Source organism: Giraffa tippelskirchi, chromosome 2, assembly GCF_054371585.1.
Source record: "Giraffa tippelskirchi isolate mGirTip1 chromosome 2, T2T-mGirTip1v1.2.pri, whole genome shotgun sequence".
In the NCBI taxonomy this organism is placed as follows: Eukaryota; Metazoa; Chordata; class Mammalia; order Artiodactyla; family Giraffidae; genus Giraffa; species Giraffa tippelskirchi.
The window spans coordinates 77,975,103-77,995,007 of NC_137276.1; the positions used below are offsets into that span (position 1 = coordinate 77,975,103).

The 19,905-nt window shown below is 48.2% G+C and overlaps 2 protein-coding genes across 18 annotated transcripts in view; one reads left to right on the forward strand and one right to left on the reverse strand.

Annotated features, from left to right (window-relative positions):
* Positions 1–795: 795 nt before the first annotated feature.
* On the reverse strand, positions 796–9,808 carry FXYD4 (FXYD domain containing ion transport regulator 4). Of its 16 annotated transcripts, none has more exons than XM_081569163.1 (10): positions 7,462–9,135; positions 5,296–5,489; positions 4,979–5,074; positions 3,238–3,301; positions 2,520–2,552; positions 2,380–2,403; positions 1,620–1,694; positions 1,479–1,515; positions 1,179–1,216; positions 796–992 (listed from the first exon to the last, which is right to left on the reverse strand). In XM_081569163.1, exons 4-10 carry the CDS (start codon positions 3,275–3,277, stop codon positions 973–975), a joined length of 267 nt encoding a protein of 88 aa, XP_081425289.1. In that variant the 5' UTR covers positions 3,278–3,301; positions 4,979–5,074; positions 5,296–5,489; positions 7,462–9,135; the 3' UTR covers positions 796–972. The 16 variants fall into 16 exon arrangements, with proteins under 16 accessions (XP_081425289.1, XP_081425290.1, XP_081425292.1 ...); XM_081569164.1 differs by having other exon boundaries at positions 4,955–5,074; positions 7,462–8,875; XM_081569166.1 differs by having other exon boundaries at positions 4,979–5,177; positions 6,263–7,844.
* Positions 9,005–19,905, forward strand: part of RASGEF1A (RasGEF domain family member 1A) — a 182,918-nt gene continuing 172,017 nt past the window's right edge. For both annotated transcript variants that reach the window (XM_081569127.1, XM_081569129.1), the window contains exons 1-2: positions 9,005–9,143; positions 9,844–9,964. The gene's annotated coding sequence lies outside the window, so the exon portion shown is untranslated. The remainder of the gene's footprint in view (positions 9,144–9,843; positions 9,965–19,905) is intronic.

Below are 19,905 nucleotides of genomic sequence, written 5' to 3' on the forward strand. Positions count from 1 at the left end.
CTCCATCCCAGGGTCTCTGCCAGGAGCAGCGGCTGGGCAGAGTAGACCTCAGCTCCTTCCACCTTAGGGTATGGAGGTCGGCAAGAGGGGTGAGGCTGCAGATGAACAGGCTGCCAAGGTGGAAGAGCCATTTCCCCAGCCCCATGCCATGCATGCTGGGGCCTCTCAATGAGGTATTCCAGGAGCGGACTTTGGACATACTGAGACCCAGAGTGGCATGGATGGTTTTGGGTTCTGAAATGTACTATGCAGGGCTTCTTGGGATCTTGTTCGTAGTAGGGTCTCACAGGACATTACCTGGAGTAAGGGAAGTGTCCATGGGTTGCTCTAAGGGTTTATAAAGGGTTTTACTGGGCTGAGACAGTGAAGGAACAACTGCATTTCCTGGATTATGTGAACACTCACTGGATGAGCTGGGGTCTTAGCAGAGGGCAAACCACTGGGGATCATTCTAGGTTACGGGAGGTTACGGGAAGTCATGGGGATCTGGGTCACAGGGACTTCTAAGGTCTTCAGGCAAGGTGTGGAAATTGTAATGTTCTTTGATAAAATGTTGAGGTGTCTTGTGTGGTGCATGGATGAGGCAGGAGATAATTATCAGGAGGTCCTCAAAGGGGTGGGGGGAATGCTGGGAATGGGCTTCAGGACAAACGTGCGGCCACAAGATGCATCAGCCATCCATGGGACATCTCCCACCCCACCCCGGCTGAGAGGCCTGGACTTTCCTGAGCAAGATTTTATCGTCTTGTCCCAACCTGCCCATCCCCAACCCGCCCCACAGAAGGTCATAAGTCCATCAGAGAGGTAGAGAAATTTAATTTAGAAATAAGCTCTGGACAGCCTTTTGATCAGAAGGGAGCCTCAGGGCCCACCCACAAAGAGAAAAGCCTTCCTGAGAGGGGGTAAGGCCCCCAAGGGGAAGGGGACAGCATGGGAGCCAGTGCAGGGAGGGTCATGAAACCGATCCTGTGCTCAGCAGGTACTGGCAGAGCCTGTGGAGAGAATGCAGAGTCAGGTCCTCACAAACTCCATAGACACATCCTCATTCCCAGGCATCCCCAAGGCTAACTGGTTCAGGACAGTCCTGCCTTACACACAAGCATAACATGTATTAATCCTCAAATTATATGGCTCTACTGCCAGAGTGCCAGGAAGGCTCTCAAAGAAGTCCATCTTACCTGGAGTGAGGAGTGGAACAGCTTTCTCAGGTAAGGAGCTGCAAAAGGAACATATCAGATTAGCATCCTCGAACTTTATGTCCTTTTCCCCTACTAAGATTCCTGGTACCAATTTAAACAGTACAAAGGGTCAGAGCTTTCTCTGACGGAGGCCCCCTCAGGGTTGATTATCTGTGAATAACAAATTCTACTGCAAACCCAGGGACAGCCAGGACTCTGTCCTCTTTTTCCAAATTGTAGGACATTATGCCCAAATTGCTCTGCTCATCTCAAAGGACACACAATAGGGCCCTGTCTCACCCGTGCTTCTGCTTGTTCTTGCATTTGCATTTGCCACCTGTGAAGGAAGACACAGCCAGTGCAAAGAGCCTGGGGAGCCTGGGCCACCCTCCTCCCACTTGCGCCCCACCTCCACCCAACCCTGCTAGTCCCACTGCTCACTCAGGGCGAACAAGAGTCCAGCGATGCACATGAGGCCCGCACAAATCATCCCGCCCAGCTGCAGGCCTTCCCAGTCTAGAGGAGTGGAGAGTGGGCTGGCATCAGCCTGGCTCCACCCCACTCATTCAACAGATAGTTATGCGCACCTGCTTATACAGACGCACTTACATTCCAGGCAACAAGCAGGACAAACTCATAAATACATCATGTCATATCTGGTGGGAACAAGTGCTAGGAAGAAAAATCAAGCAGAAATGCACAGAAAAAGAAGAGGCTTTGAAGAATGATCAAGGAAGGCTTTGCTGAAAGGTGGCATTTGAGCTGAGACCCAGGGAAGATGAGGGTGTGTGGGGGACAGTGGCAGGCAGAAGGAGAGGACACCTCCTTGTGGGGGTTGTAGGGCAGCAAGGAGCTGGTCCTGGGGAAATCAAGAGAAGAGAGAGTGAATGGAAGGAAGGAGATCAGCCAGCTGCCTCCAGCCACTTTCCCAGGAGTCTTCCTAAACATCCTGCAGGCCCCTGTAACTCCTTGCTGGAGGGAAGTTCTCCCAAAGATGATGTTACATGTTGGCCTGTCATTCTTTTGATCCACCATGCTGATTCTTTAATTCCCAGTATCATCCTCATTCTGCCCCTCCTTGCCTACTCCCTCAAGCCCCGCTCTGTCTACACTGGGCTCCACATCACCCCTTACCAACTCTAGCAAAGGGGTCTAGCATAGGCAAGGGTAGGGGTCAGGGGCAAGGGATATCCACTCTTACCATAATAGAAGGGACTGTCTTTATCTGCAGGAAAGGGAAAAAAATAAAAAATTAACGACCAGAGCCAGGAGGTAAGATGTGGAGTCTTAGAGAGAAAATGTAGGGACAGGGCCAGCAGAGCAGTTTAGGGCCTCACTCACCAACCACGTTATTGGCTTCCAAGACAGGCAGTCCTGGGTGAGAGAAGCAGAGGGACTGGGTGTTAATTCATGATGCTGGTCTCAAAATGAATCAGCAGGCAGGATCCCAGCCCAGAGGCAAAAGATCAACCAGCCTTGCTTGGGGCACTGGAGTGCGGGGGTGGGGGGGACCCTGAGGTCACTGGTTCCCCTCCTCATACCTTCCCCAACCCAAACAGACCTAGGATTTTGTCTCCTATTTTCTGGCCTTTGTGCCCCACCCCCCATCCAAGCCCTTCCTGCTATTTTTCAGGCTTCCTGTTATTCTTTCTTATACTCAAAATGGGATGGTGTGTTGGTATCTTTACCCTCTCCTGAAAAGCTTCCTACCCAGATCCCGGCTAATGGTCTGCCTCCTAAAGAAGTAGGGAACACTGGTCTCTTCTTGCAAACAGGTGATTACAGTTTCCCAAAGTTCCATGATTCAGGATAAAATTGGGAACATCTACCTTACTGTAATCAGGTTGGCCAACAAGTTCATTCAGGTTGTAAGATCTACGGAAAACCCAAACAAACCTTTTGGCCAACTCAATACTTCCTTTATGTTTATCTTTAAGTTGGCAGTCTAAATGAAAACCCATTTATTCAACATCAGGTGCCCTTTATGAGATGCTGTTCTGGTTTTCACAGCCTTGGTAGGTGAGTGAGTGGCAGCAAGGTCGCCTCTGGGAGGACTCACCAGCCAACAGGAGGAGAAGGGCCCGGGTCACTCCCTCCATGACACAGCAGCACACAGGACCGGTCTGCAGGAGAAGAGAGCAGGCTGGGGTCAGACAGCCCGGACCAGCCCCACACTCACGCAGCCCGGTGGCACAAATCTCAAGGCTGCTTGTGGGGTAGACATGAGAAAGTTACTAATTTCTGTGTCCTTGTCTAGAGTTAATAATAGTAATACCTCTAATACTTAGAGCGATGCCTGTACATATTGGTTGCCCAAGAAGTTTGTTCAGGTTTTTCTGTATCATCTGATGGAAAAACTCGAACAAACTTTCTGGCCAACCCAATAGTAAGTGCTATATGAGGTTTTGTTAAAATTTGGTAATCAGATGCCTGACACACCTTCAGGAGGAGGGCTACTGCTCTGACTCAGGCTTTGGTGAGTCAGCTTCTTGACCCCCAGCTCAAAGGACTTGAGGTATTGTTTCCAACTATCTGGGCCTGGGGCACTACCAGGCTGAAGTCCAAGACAGCCTCCAGCTAGGGCATGCCTGGACTTCCCAGGGAGTGCAGTGGTAAAGAACCCTCTTGCCAAAGCAGAAGATGTGGATTTGATCCCTTGGTTGGGAAGATCTCCTGGAGAAGGAAATGGCAGCCCACTCCAGTATTCTTGCCTGGGAAATCCCATGGACAGAGGAGCCTGGCAGGCTACAGTCCATGTGGTCACAAAGAGTCAGACACTGAGCGTGCTCACACAGGGCATGCCCAGAACTCCTCTGAGTGAGTGGTGGGACAGGGGAAGGGGAGGAGTTAGGGGGCAGATGCTGCGTGCAGGCAAATGCCTCCCTCCCAGCCCCAGCCAAGGACCATGCTCCAGGTAGCCTCAAATTCCACTCTCAGAATGCAGACTTTTGTTAACAGGAGAGTGCCTGGTGGCTGGGACATGGCCCCTTCTTTCTCCTTAGGGTGAGAACTATTCCTGTCTTCATTTATTAGTCCCTAGGGTGGCTGTGTCCTTGAGATAAGACGCTCCCAGCTTTCTGCCTATTATTAGCCTCAGGCAGGCATAGGGATTGTCAATGTTCCAAATTGCAACCCCAGTTATTACATGTTGGGCCCAGGTAGCCGGAGAATTCCTCTCAGCACTTAATAGCTGTGTGACTCAGCTAGGTTACTTAACCTGTCTGTGCTTCAGTGCCCTGTAAAAATGAGGATAATTATAAGAGCAAACTCCTAAGGTTATGTTTGAATTGAATGAGTTAATATATGTTGAGCCTAAGAATAGTGCCAAGCACATAATAAGTACTGAAACATGTTACAGTAAGTAAATACACAAGTACAGGAATCCTTTTGCAGTAGGAAGTCAGGACTATTAAGCTGCTCCTTCTGAACATGGGGGTCTTTTGGCTTTGAGCAATTTGTAAACCGGGCCCTCCACTGGCCTCTCTGTCTCTCCCTGCCCCTTCTATCATCCTGGAATTTCTGGATCATGAGGGTCACAACTGCCCTTTATTCTTTAGCCAAAGAGTGCTTCCTGTTTCCTCCAGCCCCCAACCCACCTTCCGCGTGATGGTGCTCACAGGGCAGGCAGCTTCCTGTCCTCCAAACCCCCAGACACATCTGTTACTGGGAATACCTAGGCAGGTACCATACCCTTCCTCAGACTGGTACCCCAGACCACCCCTCCGCCTTCACCCCTCTGCCTAGGAGTCCTGAAGTCCTAGCAGAAACCTGCTCACCTGAGAGCCTTCTCCTGAGCTCACCTGAGAGCCGGCTGGGTGCAGAGAACTGGTGTGAGGAGGTTTCTAGGGCTGCGTCCAGCCCAGGTGGGTTCCGGTTTTTTAAGCCTGCGGCCCCGCCTGCCCAGGGCAACAATACTATCAGGCAGAAGGAACTGGTCAGATTCCTTGAGATTCCTGCAGCTCCCTCTCCCCAGTGTGCTCTTAAAGGAGACTGCCACACCTGGTGGACAGCGGAGTAAGGGACCCAGGCCCACTCAGAGTCTAAGGCAATGGTGGGGAGCGGGTTGGGCCCCAGACCCTTCTCATGAGAAGGTGGGCTTTCTGCTTTTTTAGCTCACCTGGACCCTAAAAGAGAAGTCCAGAAAGGTGCTGGAGGGGACCAGGATGTTTCTGGGTACTTAGACCAAAAGTAGGGGTTCCAAGACTTCTGTAGGGGAGTGTCCCAGAAACATGGTGTCAACGAAGAGTCAGGGTCTGGCCTTGAGGCTCCATTTGCTCAGTGGTCTCATTGCTTTTCCTTGGACTGGGTTTCCTTGAGGGGAAGAGATGGGGCTAATGGGCACCCCTTAAGATGGCCCACCCTCTGACCAGCCCTGACAACCACTTAGCTGCGTGTGGAGGGAGGCAGAAGCTGGAATCAGAACCACCCCCCAGGTCCTCAGTTCCTGCCTACTGCCTGGGGACAGGGGTATAAGATAGGGTGATGGGGCCAGGTGAGGGGCAAGAGGAGGACCACCAGCCCCAAGATGAGGAGTGGGCCACCTCCCTCTGTGGACCCCATGCCTGGCCAAATTCTCTTCCTGTCCCTCACCCCGCCACATGCCTTCTACCTGTGCCCTTGACCTTGGATGACTCCAGCCCTCTATTCTCCTGTCCCCCCTCCCTAATTCCTCCCTTTTCATCCTCTTCTCCAATGCATGGTGACCAACTGAAAGAGGACTGTTGCCTTCCTATTCCCTCCCAATGCCCAGTCATGGATACTGATAGATTTTGATTGAATTGTTGAGTCATTGAGGACAGGAAGCCATCAGCAGATCATGGTGCTGAGGGTCAGAGGGCAGGACAGAGCCCTGAAAGACAGGGGTGGGAAGGATTCAGAGAGGACCTTCATAGTGCAAACATGTGGCACCTCCTCACAAAAACCTTCCATGGTGCTTCCTATTCTTGATTCAGTTTGTACAGAGTTTAAATCAGGGCCTCTGGCTGGCCCCAGCTTGCCACTAGCTCACTGGGTGATCTCAATCAGTTCCTTCATTCCAAGCCTCAGTTCCCTCTCCTCTAGACTGCAGTAACAACAGGACTTACCTGACATTTGGGGTGGAGGTGTTGCAGGGGCAAGGGGCTGACCCATGGCTGGTCCTCAATTTGTATTTGTGGAATGAATGCCTCCCAGGCCCCATGTAAGGAGAGTATGTGAAACTCAAGATTCAGAAAAACCATTAATAGTGCATACCTTGAAGTCAACCCCAGGCTCTGTTAGTTACTTGCTATATGCACTTGAGCAACTTACCTCTTCCAGCCTGTTTGCTCATCCATGAAGTGGGAACTATGACTGAGCTGACTCTGAGTATGTGCTGTGATGATGACTTCTGATTATGCTGCTCAGTTCACAGGAGCTATTTGTGTAGCTGGGAATGGCCCTTATATACACACAGTGAGCTCTGCAGCATGAGAGAAACTGTGCTCCAGAGAAGATAAAAGTCTTGCTCAAGGTCACATTGTATGCCATGGTAGCAGAGTGGAAACTCAGCTCAAGTTTTCACACTCCACATGTGAGAAATAAACAGCAAGAAAGCAAGCATTTGTAGGAAGAGGACTGTTTTAAGTCCCAAATGCTTGGAAGGATCTCCAGGAAGTATGAAAAAGACCTCAGATCCACTTCTCCAGAAGGTTCTAGCACTTTTACCCCATCTTGAAGCTGCTGCCCACTTGAAGGATCCTCCATTCCCATCCCTATCACCATGAGATATTATCACCTTTAACAGGTAGAAGGAAAACTTCACCTGTGTCAGCTGTTATTGCTGCTGGTTGAAGGTAGAGGCAGGTTGAGCCCAGGACAGAGCCAGGGAGAGGGAGCCCAGCTACCTGTGTGTAACTTCTGTGAGCACAACGGCGAGTCACCACCTCATCTCCCCCTTTGGCCAGAGTTCGGTGTAGGTGCATTAAGACTGAGTGTTGCTTCTGTCCCTTCAGAGAGGCCCCAAAGGCTGGCCACACACTCAGTGGTGGGGAACAATGCTTTCCACGCTGGAAGCAGCACAAGTCAGTTCCCAAGCTAATGAATTTAGCTTCTTAGATGTTAAACTCAGTGCTTATAAGTGATCATGAAGGTGCATGTAGAAAACTTTACAAGCTTTGTATGTTATTAAAAATTGTCTCAGGGGGCTTCCCTGGTGGTCCACTGGCTAAGATTCCAAGCTCCCAATGCAAGGGGCCCAGGTTCGATCCCTGGTTGGGGAACTAAGATCTCCCAAACCTCATGCAAAAATAAAAAGGTGTCTCACTTGTTTGGAGTATTTAGGATGAACAATTGCTCTCTCAAGATGTGATTCCTGAGGGGCTGGACTGGCAGTGAAAGCTGTTTTCAGGAAGTCATTTTCAAGGAGATCTGGCCACTCGCCCTGCTTCTTGGGCATGCATTCCTTAGCAGAATTTCTGGAACCATCCATTTGGGCCTGATTTCTTATCTACCAGATGGGGAGCTTGGTGAGAGGAACTGAGACCTACAGGGAAATAAAATCTCTGATGATGGAAGGTTCGGAGGAGTGGGTGATGGAGAGCCAGCCTCAGTCGGATGGATGCAGATGAGAGCCTAGAGGTATCAAAAGTCAAAAGAGAGAATGCAGCAAGATCCAGCTCTGAACTCTCCCTTCCTCTTCTGGACTTCAGTGCTGCAAATGATACAAAGGACCTTGTGTGGAACAAGGGAAGTCTGTTGCCAAGAGTGGCCACCTGATAATCAGCACTCACACCCAGGACTCTCTCTTCTGCTCATGTCAGTCACTGCCAAAGCTCTTCATACTCCCAAACTATACTTTTCCCCGTCTCAAAGCATTACCAGTTACTCTGCGGAGAACATAGATGCATCCTCAAAGTCATTAATTTTTCTGAAGAAAGATACTAAAACAGGAATTAGCTAAGGTTGGCCAGAGATAAAAGGGAAGTGGCTAATATTATGCCTGGCACAGAGTGGGAGTGTTTTTTCCTGCCTTCGAAGATAGACTGAATGTCACAGGCGTCAGTAGAAAGCTGAGATTGTCTCTTTTGATGAATCTGGTAGAGAAGAGAAAAGGCCTCATTCATGAGAGAACAAGGACAAAGGAAATCTCTGAGGCTTCTCCCAGTTGTCAGAAATACTGAAGTCCCACCTGGACCCCTTCTGTGCTGTCTTCCTCAGGAGCCCCCCTATTCTTATTCCTGTCTCTTTCGCATCTGGGTATGTATTTAATTTCGTTGGCTGACATGTTCCGCAGGTCCCTCTCTGGGTGCTCAGGGTGCTGGGCTCCTCGCCCACAGACCTGGGTCTCACTTTCTTTGAGGACTGTGTGGCGGGAGGAAGCCTGACTTCGCTCACCTGCCTACCAGTGCGAGAGCAGGAGGTGAATGGGTGTAAGACAAGGTGCAGGGAAGGCTATTTAAAGGGTAGCGGCAGTTTGAGGGCTTTTCCCTGGATCTCGGTCTAGGCTGACTCCTGCGCATTTGAGAGGCGGCAGGATGGGCCCGTCACGTTGCGCGATCTAAGAGCCTTCTCGACTAGGGGATACTGAAACGATGTGGGGGAGTGTCTCAAGAATGGGGATATGGAGGTCTGGGCGGCAGTCAGTGACTGCCTGGCTCTCTTCGGCCAAGTCCGGCCAAAAAGACTTCATTGACTTTTAGGATGTCCTTCCAAGAAGCCATCCGTACCCACTATCCCTCGTGCAGGGGACCGAGAAACAGCCATTCGGAGCAGGACTACGATGACTTCCAGCCAATCGGCACCAAGGAAAGGGAGTTGAGGCGGGGCCTTGGGCAAAGCCGCCTGTAAGGCGCAGGCGCGGGCCCAGGCCGTGTGGGCAGGGCTTTTCTGGCTTGGAAGCGGTCCGGCTCATCCTCGTGCGGATTGGCCCTACTTGGGTTCTCGCGAGTGGCTGTCAAGCATTACGCGTGCGCAGTTTTCTTTTCTCCTCTGCGTCAGCCTGTAACGGTAGGGGTTCTGGTTAAGTCGTTTCTGGAGCCTTTGTTCTCCCGTTTATCCGTTCCTGCCGCCGAGATGGCCGCAGTCTTCCGGACCTGGGTCTTTAGAGGCTGTGAGGGATAGCTGAGGTGAAGGGACAGAGCATCGGATGAGCTCAGGAGGCCAAGGAGGAGGGGGACGAGCCGTGGAGGCGGACCGCAGGGAATGAGGCCAGAAAGCCGGCAGTGGACCTTGGGAGGGAGGGGTTCAAGCAGGGGAGAGACATTGTTAGATTTTCATTTGAGAAGGCCCTTCGAAGAGTAATGGCACCCCACTCAGGTACTCTTGCCTGGAAAATCCCATGGACGGAGGAGCCTGGTAGGCTGCAGTCCATGGGGTCGCAAAGAGTCGGACACGAATGAGCGATTTCACTTTCACTTTTCGAAGAGTGAGAATGAAAACCTGTGCGAGAGGAGAGAAGCGCAAGTGTTCCCAAAACAGATACGGGGAGATGTCATTTCTCATCGACCCTTCATTCCGCTTGTTAGAGCTCCCCCAGGGGTCTCTTAGCTTCCGTGTCCGACTGCTGCTCTTGTCTCCCAACCATACTCCTCAGCCCTCGACCTTATTATTGAAGTACCTCCCGGACACACCGCCCAGTCAACCACTTCTGAAATAAACCTTTCCATTGTGTCACCTCCCCCATAGCCAACCCTGTCTCTCATTTCAGAATTCCCTGAAAAGTCACTCCTTTGTCCACCTGGTCACACAGGCCACCACTGAGCACATCATAATGGGGATTATCTATTGATGTGTGTCACCCACCCCCTCAGATGATGACCTTCTTAAAGGTAAGGGGACTAGCACCCCGCACTCTGGGTGTATCCACAGTGGCAGCCTTGGTGAGTGCTTGGTACCTCGCAGGCTACTTTCCCCATGTTAATTCATATCATCGCAACCTTTCCAGACAAGACTCTCACCTTGTTTCAGGATGAGGAAACTAGATGAAGAGAGATTAAGAGAAGCATGCTGGGAAGTTGCTGTATAACACAAGGAGCTCAGCGCTCTGACAACCTAGAGGGGTGGGATGGGGTCGGGTTGGGAGAGGTTCGTGGGGGAGGGGATGTACGTATACCTATGGCTGATTCAAGTTGTTTATGGCAGAAGCCAACACAATATTATAAAGCAATTATTTTCCAATTAAAAATAAATTAAAAAAAGAAGCACCCAACCTCACAACTGGAAGTGACAGCTCCAGAACCAGTTCTTTTAACCACCACTCTCCATGTTAAACTATGCTTGTGATTTTATTTTGAATGTGATTTAAAAACAGCTTTGATTTCACATACCAAACAATTCTCCCATTTAAATTGTACAATTTCTATGTTTTTTAGATTGTATATTGGAGATATATATGTGTGTGTGTGTATTTCTCTTTGGTGTGCATGCATATGTGAATTTTAGGCCGATGCATGCATATGTGAATTTTAGGCCGATGCCTATCTGTTTAGATATTTTGTGTCGATAAATGTGTATTTTATTTTCACTAACATGCCATTGTGGGAAAGTTGGTATTACTATATATGTACTATGCTTCCCAGGTGTCACTAGTGGTAAAGAGTCTGCCTGCCAGTGCAGGAGATGTGGGTTAGGTCCCTGGGTTGGGAAAATCCCCTGGAGGAGGGCATGGCAACCCATTCCAGTATTCTTGCCTGGAGAATCCCATGGACAGAGTAGCCTGCCGAACTATAGTCCATAGGGTTACAAAGAGTTTCAGACATGACTGAAGCAATTTAGCATGCATGTGCATACATGTAGTGTGTGTGCTAAGTCACTTCAGTCGTGTCCGACCCTATGTGACCCCATAGACGGCAGCCCACCAGGCTCCTCCGTCCCTGAGATTCTCCAGGCAAGAAGACTGGAGTGGGTTGCCATTTCCTTCTCCAATGCATGAAAGTGAAAAGTGGAAGTGAAGTCGCTCAGTCGAGTCCGACTCTTTGCGACCCCATGGACTGCAGCCTACCAGGCTCCTCCATCCATGGGATTTTCCAGGCAAGAGTACTGGAGTGGGGTGCCATTGCCTTCTCCGTAGTATGTGTACTGTGCTTTTTTTTTAAATTGAAGTATGTACTTATTCATGTATTTATTTTTGGCCTCACCACACAGCATGTGGGATCTTAGTTCCCCAACCAAGGATTGATCCAGTGTCCCTTGCATTGGAAAGGTAGAGTCTTAACCACACTGAATAACCAGGGAAGTCCCTACGATGTTTTATAAATTTAATGTTATAATTTGATCTTACATCTTTCAAAATATTTTCATTCTAATATAATTACTTGATATGTATTCACTGACTCAATGTCTGTCTTGAATTTTACTACTGTTCTGGCACTTTTTCCAGGAACTGAGGGTTCCAACTGGGTAATGCAAAGCTTCTGCCTTGAATGGCTGACATGATGAGGATGAGTAGGAAAGAGAAAAAAGCTGGTATAATATTTCAAGTATTGATTGACATTGACGAGTGTAGTGAAGACACATAAAGCAGCTGAGTTATATAGTGATGGGGGAGAGAGACTGCCTTCTTAGAAGGTTAGAGTTGGTCAGTGTTAGAAATACAGGTTTAAAAATATTTGGGTTGACATAGTCATAAATTTCCCTTTGCCCATTTCACCCCTGTTAAACTGAGCCAATGAAGTCAAATACATACTCAGATTTCAGATTAGAGCATAATTTATGAAAAGGGTCTCTTATCTAGATCAAGTTGCTCTCATTCCAAGAAATATCTCTCTTTCAAACTTGTTTATCCACATCTTTGTATAAGTTAGTTATAATAAGATTGTCTGATAAAGAGCATTACTAACTTATTTGGCAATAATAGAATAAAAGAATGTTTTTACTGGCGTTGAATGTTATGGTTGAAAAGCTGAAAACAGTAGCTCAACAGACCAAAGACACTAGGATTAGTAGGGGTCTTAATTCTGTGTTTGTTAGCATTGAATATGACTATGAATGTCAGTAGTTTCTAGAACCTTGCCTGGAGGATAAAGAATGCATTGAGTTTGTGGCCACCTGAAATCTGGATTCAAAAGCAATCAAAGCGTGACAAAGTCTTTGTTTTCTCCACTACAGTAGCTCATCTAAAAGTCCCCTAATGTTTTGCAGTTATATGTTAGACAGTGTTACCAATAAACAAAGAGAGCTACTGTTCTGTTCTACTTCAATCAGACTACAAAACAGGATGACAAGTTCTTCCCAGAAATGTTTACCAAATGAAAATGAACTACTGAAGTTGAAGATTAGTAAACAAAGGGAAATCATATTTTAAAAGTTGTGTAGCACTTTTTCCTCCTGTCATGTAGGATGTCTTGTAGTTTCATGAATAAAGTCTTTAAGTTCTTAATAAACTAGTGAAATATTAATGTATTAACTTCTAATGATCAACATTGGAATTTTCCATAGTGAGGGTCTGAAGCCATCCCTGCTCCACCACGCAGCACTTGGAGAACCAGTTTTGCCACTAGAACTGGGTGGAGTTTGCTCTATTCTACTTTTTCATCCATGGTGACTAAGACCTTCAAAGCTCCTAGGCTTGGGCAGAGTGGGGTGCACAGGATCTCAGTTTGATTTCTAAATTGGCATACCTGCCTTGGGAAACAAGAGGCATTGCTTCTGAAAACTGGAATAGTGCAAACATGGTGCCCAGCAGCAATGGCCCACTTAAGGCCCTCAGAGCACAAACATACCAGCCCCAGAAGAGAGGCAAGGGCAGATCTTGGAAGTGGGAGCGGAAACCGGTTCAGTGCTGAAAGTTCTAAGAAAAAGAACACAAAGTATGAACATAATATGTTTGTGTGAAAGTTCATATGTATTTAGAATAAAAGAACAGTTGCTTTTTTTTTTTTTTTTTTACTGCATGGCTTATTGGGATCTTATTTCTTGGACTAGGGATTGAATCTGGGCCCAGGGCAGTGAAAACACCAAGTCTTAACTACTGGACTTCCAGGGTTAATATTGCAAAGTGTGCCCATTTTACAGATAAGAAATGGAAGTTTGGAAGGATTAAATGAATTCTCCAAGGCCAGACTGACTCCGAAGTCCCAAGTTTTAACTCTGTTCAGTGCCACAGTTTGCAGTGTTAACTGAGTCCTCACGACAATGTTATGAAGTGGACCCTATCAGTATTCTGTCTTATATTTGGGGAAGCGGAAGCAAGGAGAGCCAGATGGTAAGTGGTAGGATCAGAATTAGAATCCAGGGGACTTCCCTGGCAGTCCTGTGGTTAAGACTCCACGCTTTCATTGCAGGGGGGTGCAAGTTCCATCCCTGACTGAGAAACTAAAATCCTGTGTGCTATGTGGCATGGCCAAAAAAGTTAAAGAATTAGAATCCGGAAGGTCAGTTTCCATAGTCTAGGCCTCTAGGCCACAGACAGTGGCCTCAGGGTGAGACTAGGTGGGGAAGGTGAGAGGAGAATGCAGGAGAGTTGACATTTCATACCCAAGTCCCTCCGCTGTTAACTCACCCCACGTTCTCCAGGAGCTTGCTAAGTGCCAGCAAGGAGGTGGTCCTGGAACATGATACAAAATTAGCAGACTGCATGAAGCAGATGAAGCCACAAGGTGTCCACAGTGGGTTAAAACAGATCTTGTTTTTCATCAGCCAGTCAGGGGTCTTCAGCAAGCCAGGAGAGATCCCTGGACCCTCCAAATTCACAACTCTTTATGCCTCAGGAGAACACAGTCAGTTGGGAGGAAACCCATAGTCAGTTTTGTTTTCTCCAGGCAAAGTGCTACAGAATTTTTTTTTTTTTTTAACTTTTCGGCCCAACCACACAGCTTGTGGGATCTTAGTTTCCTGACCAAGGATGGAACCTATGCCCCCTCCAGTGGAAGCACAGATCCTTAACCACTGGACTGCCATCGAAGTCCCTACTGAAGTTTTAAAAAATGTATATTTATTTATTTATTTGGCTGTTCTGGGTCTTAGTTGCGGCATGCGGGATCTTCAGTTGTAACATATGGGATTTAGTTCCCTGACCAGGCATCAAACCCAGGCCCCCTGTGCTGGGAGCGTGGAGTTTTAGCCACTGGACCATCAGGGAAGTCCCTACAGAGGTTTTTATGTGTAAGAAAAGATACATTATGTATATGAAGGAGACCTGGGAAATACACTCACCAGGAGAAAGAGAAGGGCAAAGAGACAATGGCTGCCGGGTTTCAGAAGCTGTAAATCTAGACCTACCACAGCAGAGGTGGCACCTCAGCCTGTCCCAAGGAAAGCCCTGAAATAAGCTAAAATGTACCAATGAGTCTCAGAAAGGACTAGAAATTAGAGTGCCAGGACCTCTGACAGGTGTATTTCAGTGGGGCTGGAGGACTACCTGGAAGTCTGGGAACAACAGGACGCTTCCTGTTTGGCTGGTCCTCCCACCTGCCGACAGCCTTCTGTGTGTCTGTGTCTCTGAATGTTGCTTGGTGTTGCTTTCTGAGTCTGTCTGAGACTTTCTTTCTGTCTCTCTCTCATCCCTCTGGGTCTCTTAAGTTGTTGGCATCTTTATTTCTGTATCTTTGCTATATCCATGTGTCTCTCAATGCCTCCCTGACTTAGTTTCTTTGTAACATTACTGTCCCTCCAGGCCAGGCCCAGAAACTTCCCCCTCAGGCCACAGCCCCACCAGGCATGAAGCCAGTGGTCAGCTCATCATTTCACTTACCCAGGACCCTTTCTGTGGCCTGGCCTCTGAGTCAGGCAAGAAAGGGTGTGGGATCCCAAGGTGGTTTTCATTTGAGGAGACAGGAAGGAGTCCACCCCCATTAGCCACTAGGTGGCAGTCAAGGACTGCTTCAGCATTGGTTCTTCCCCTCTGCTTCTCCCACTGGACACTCTCAGGTTAGCGAGGAGTAGATTTGGGAGCAGCAGATTTACTTTACCCTGAAGTTGCCTTTACAAATCAGGAGTAGCCCATTAATTCTCATGACATATAAAATTTATAAAGTTACTAGTGTGCCAGATGCTTCCTTGTTGGCCCCCAGTTTCCTCTACTCTAACTTGGGGTTAATGGAATAATCCACCTGGGGAGGTAACTGAGATCACCTAAGTGCCCAGTGCCTATGGAATGCCATTACTATCACATTCTTGTATTTTTCATCCATTCTTTTTTTAAAAAATTATTTTATTTATTTTGGGCTGTTCTGGGTCTTCATTGTTGTGTGGGCTTTTCTCAAGTTGCAATGCACAGGCTTCTCATTGCCACTTTTCTCGTTGTGGAGCATGGGCTCTAGGGCGCACAGACTTCAGTAGTTTCAGCTCCCAGACTCTAGAGCACAGGCTCAATAGTTGTGGCACACAGGTTTAGTTGCTCCTCGGCATGTGGGATCTTACCAGATCAGGGATTGAACCCACGTCTCCTGCATGGGCAGGTGGATTCTTTACCACTGAGTCACCAGGGAAGCCCTTCTTATCCATTCTTACCTCTGGCTGGTGCTATCCCCATGGGTCAGTGCTCCCACTAGTACTCTTGATACAGGACTTGACAGGACTGTCCTTGGCTTGACCTGGCTGAAGCTTTTGGTGGGAAAAGCTTGTCTTCATAGCATTCAGGTGCCTTAACAACTACACTTAACTAACCATTAAGAATCTGATTATATGTTTACTGAATCACTCTATACATCTGGTTTATCAAGAAATGTGAAAAATATATTTTCCTATGTATATAGTGTCAACTTAGACATTATATTTATCTAACTACTGGATATGCAAATGGCTATCTTTACCAATCTACCGAGATAAATTTGTATATTTACTATGCATGGGCTTCCCTGGTGGCACAGTGGTAAAGAATCCACCTGTCAATGCAGGAGACATAAGGGATGTGGGTTCAGTCCCTGGGTTGGGAAGATTCCCTGGAGGAGGAAATAGCAACCCACTTCAGTATACTTGCCTGGGAAATCCCACGGACAGAGGAGCCTGGTGGGCTACAGTCTATGGGGTTGCAAAGAGTTGAACACAACTGAGTGACTGAGCATGCACGTACTATGCATGTGTATACCATGTCTCCGCTTAGAATTAATTTAAACACTGTTCTACACTTTCTCTTCATTTTAAAAAATATTTATGTAACCACTATATTTGTCTAACCACATAATTTTTATTAAAGTAGTCTTCATTTCTGTCCATAGGGAGATAGATGTAATACATTTCATGTATAGATGGCAGATTCTTTCTCTGTTTTATGAAATGTTTTATATATTGCATGCCTCATATTGCTGACATCTGTGTGCATTTCCAGTGCTCTTCATGAGGACGTATTCCATGCAGGCTGTTGTTTATGATCATTATGAACCTGAAACTTTGGGGCCTTCAAACCAATCGACCTAAATTATCATTGTATATCACATATCTTTATTTAGCACTTATGTATGTCCCCATTGTGTTCCACAGTTCTTATGCATGTCCCCATTGTGTTCTACAGTTCTTACCAAAGGTCCTTGTCCTCTCTGCCCTTCTCATGCAGGATAGACTCTTAGATGATGTGGCCTCTGGTGGCAGCAGCTCAGCAGGCCAGCATATCATCTGCATGGCTCACAACAGCTCCATGACACCACATGCACTCGACTAACACCCTCCCTTCCAAAGCCTACCTGTACTTTTCACTTTTCACTTTTCACTGCCCTATCCTTTTCTTTGGGAAGGTTTTCTCTCATGCTGGGAGGAGGAGCGGTGTCCCAGGGCAGGTTACAAAGGTCATACATCATCTGGGGGCTGTAAGGGAACATAATTCACGACTCCAAAACGTCTCTCTGGCATGTAGATTATTTCCAGCTGAAAATAGTCAAGGACCAAAAGACTCCGGAAGAAACTTTGGCCCTGCCCTTCACCTCCCCAGTCCACATTCAGCCTGTTCTAGCATGAACAGGAATTCAAGGTGAGGTAGACCAACAGAAATGAGAGTTCATGGGGAACAGGTCAATAACCATCTCGGGACTTCCCTGGTGGTCCAGTGGCTAAGACTCCACACTCCCAGTGCAGGGGGCCTGGGTTAGATCCCTGCTTGTGGAACTAGATCCCACACGCTGCAACTAAAGATCCTGCATGCCTGTTTTCACCTCACAGTTATGGGGGTCAGGAGTCCAGGTGTGCCAGGCAGGTTCTCTGGCAGGATCGCAGGGGCCAAGTCAAGGTGTGGGCCAACTGGGTTCTTATCTGGAGGCTCTGAGCAGGAATATTTCTAAGCCCAGTTGAGTTATTGGCAGAATCTAGTTCCTTGGGGTTATAGGACTTGCAGTGCAGGGGCGGGGAGAGGTCTTTGAGGGCAGTGGTCAGTGGAGCCCCAGAGCCCACCTCTCTCCCAGGGGCCTCAGCCCCTAAGCCCCACCCACACACAGCAGACTACCATGGTCTCCATGGTGATGGTAAACAAACCTCAGCTTTCATCTGGCTACCCTTTTCATCTCTCAAGTATAACCCAGGCAGATGGAATTGGAGGTGAGATGAGGTCTCATGCCCAGGGCAGCAGGCACTGGGAGGACAGGGTGGGGCTAAGAGCCTAGATGGAAATAGAGGGATATGGAGAGGGGGCCTTGAGGGTCCTGGGTCCCAGAGCAGAGTTTAGAGCTCAGATCAGTACATCCTGGTTCTTCATTGATGTCACTGCCTGGATCCACCTTGGCCTCCTTCCTTCTCTGGGTCTTTGTTCATTACATTCTGCCCCCTAGTATTCCACAGTTGTCCATAAGTTAAAGCCCAGGGAGAGGGACCTCCACAATCACCCTGATGATTTAAACATGACTCTGAGCTTGGAACTGCCCTTGGCACTGTCTTTCATGCTCTTACTCCATGTGTGTTATTTGTTCAGTCGTGTCCGACTCTTCCGGACCCCATGGACTGTAGCCCGCCAAGCCCTCCAGGCTCCCCTGTCCATGGAATTTTTCAGGCAAGAATACTGGAGTGGGTTGCCATTTCTGCTTCTGGCCAATTCACTCTCCCAATACATCCTCCTTGTCCTGACTCTCCGTGAAAACTTGGGTTCGTTTTGACCAACTTGACAGAAGCAATCAGGAGGGAATCTTTGGACTGCCCTCCAGGGTGAACTTTTCTGCTCCTCCAAGTGACCTCATTGCCTCTCCTTGCTTAAGGACATGTTCCTCCACTCCTGCACTTCCTCTGTCCTCCTCCACTGAAACATTCCCATCAGCAGGAAAGCATGACCCCACTGGCCTTTCTTGACCTAGCAGATATTTCATGGATGATAATTTCTTTCTCTTTGAAGTATTCATAGTTTTTCCTTGGCCTCCAGCACCACTGTCCCATAGTTCTCTTACCCCACTGGCTGGTCCTTCTTGGACTTCTTTGCTGGTTGCTGCTCACCATCCTGACCTTTTAAAGTTGAAATGCCCAGGGATCAGTCTTTGGAATTCTTCTCTAAAACATCCAGTGCCTGGGGGTCTTTATCCTTCCTCACTGAAAGATCATGATTCCAAATTTCTCTTCTTGGACCAGGGATCAAATCCATGTTCCCTGCATTGGCAGGCAGATTCTTATGTGGTGGGCCACCAGGGAAGTCCCACACACAGCTCTTTGAGGAGCTCATTGCCCCCTCTTCCCCTGCAGCCTCCACTGGCCTCTTCAGCATGGCCTCTCTCCCAGCTCCTGTAACAGAGTCTATTAGACACTGCCAGGCCCTCAAGCTGCCACTGGGATTCTTCTTCCCTTTCTGAAAAATGTCCTAGGAATATCTGTTCCCACCACACCACTCCCTTTCTGTCCTCCCCCAGCCCGTGTTCCTGGGAGCCACTTTGTCAAGGCTGTTCCTGGCCCTTTCATCTCTCTTTTTTTTTTTTGGCTGTGCAATGCAGTTTGCAGGATTAGTTCCCTGACCAAGGATTGAACTTAGGGCCCCTGCAGTAGAAGGTTGGAGTCCTAACCACTGGACTGCCAGGGAAGTCCTGGCCTTCTTCGTTCTTGACCTCCTGAAGCCTCACAATGGGCAGAGTGGCTTGGCACCTAGGGTCATGGGTTCAGGTACCAACTCAGGTTCATGTCCTGACCCAAGCACTTCTAAGCTGCATTGTTTTGGGCCTGTTACTACCCCTGGGAGGAGATTCCTTTCCTGAAAGAGGGAGATGAGGGCACATCACCCCACTTAGGATGAGCTGAGGTGGAGGTGCCTGGCAGCCAGCACTCAATACATGAGTGTTTTACTGGAGGACTTTGTCTCCTGCCTGACAACCTCACTGCTGGGCCTCCAATGGCCTGACTTTGGCTTAGTCCCAGAATTTCTGGTGGCTCCTTCCCTGAGAAAATACAGCAGGATCTTTTTTTTTTTTTTTTTAAGTATTTATTTGTCATGGGTCTTAGTTGAGGCATGCAAACTCTTAATTGCAGCATGTGGAATTTAGTTCCTTGTTGTTCAGTCACTAAGTTGTGTCCGATTCTTTGCAACCCCGTGGACCAGGCTTCCCTGTCTTTCACTGTCTCCCAGAGTTTGCTCAAATTCATGTCCATTGAGTTGGTGATGCCATCCAACCATCTCATCCTGTGTTGTCCCCTTCTCCTCCTGCCCTCAATCTTTCCCAGCATCAGGGGCTTTTACAGTGAGTCCGCTCTTCCCATGAGGTGGCCAAAGTATTGGAGCTTCAGCTTCAGCATCAGACCTTCCAGTGAATATTCAGATTCTTTGACTAGGGATTGAACCTGGGTTCCCTGCATTTAGAATGCAGAGTCTTAGCCACTGGACCACCAGGGAAGTCCCTAACAGGAGCTATTTTTGTACCTTTGCTCAGACAGTAAAGAA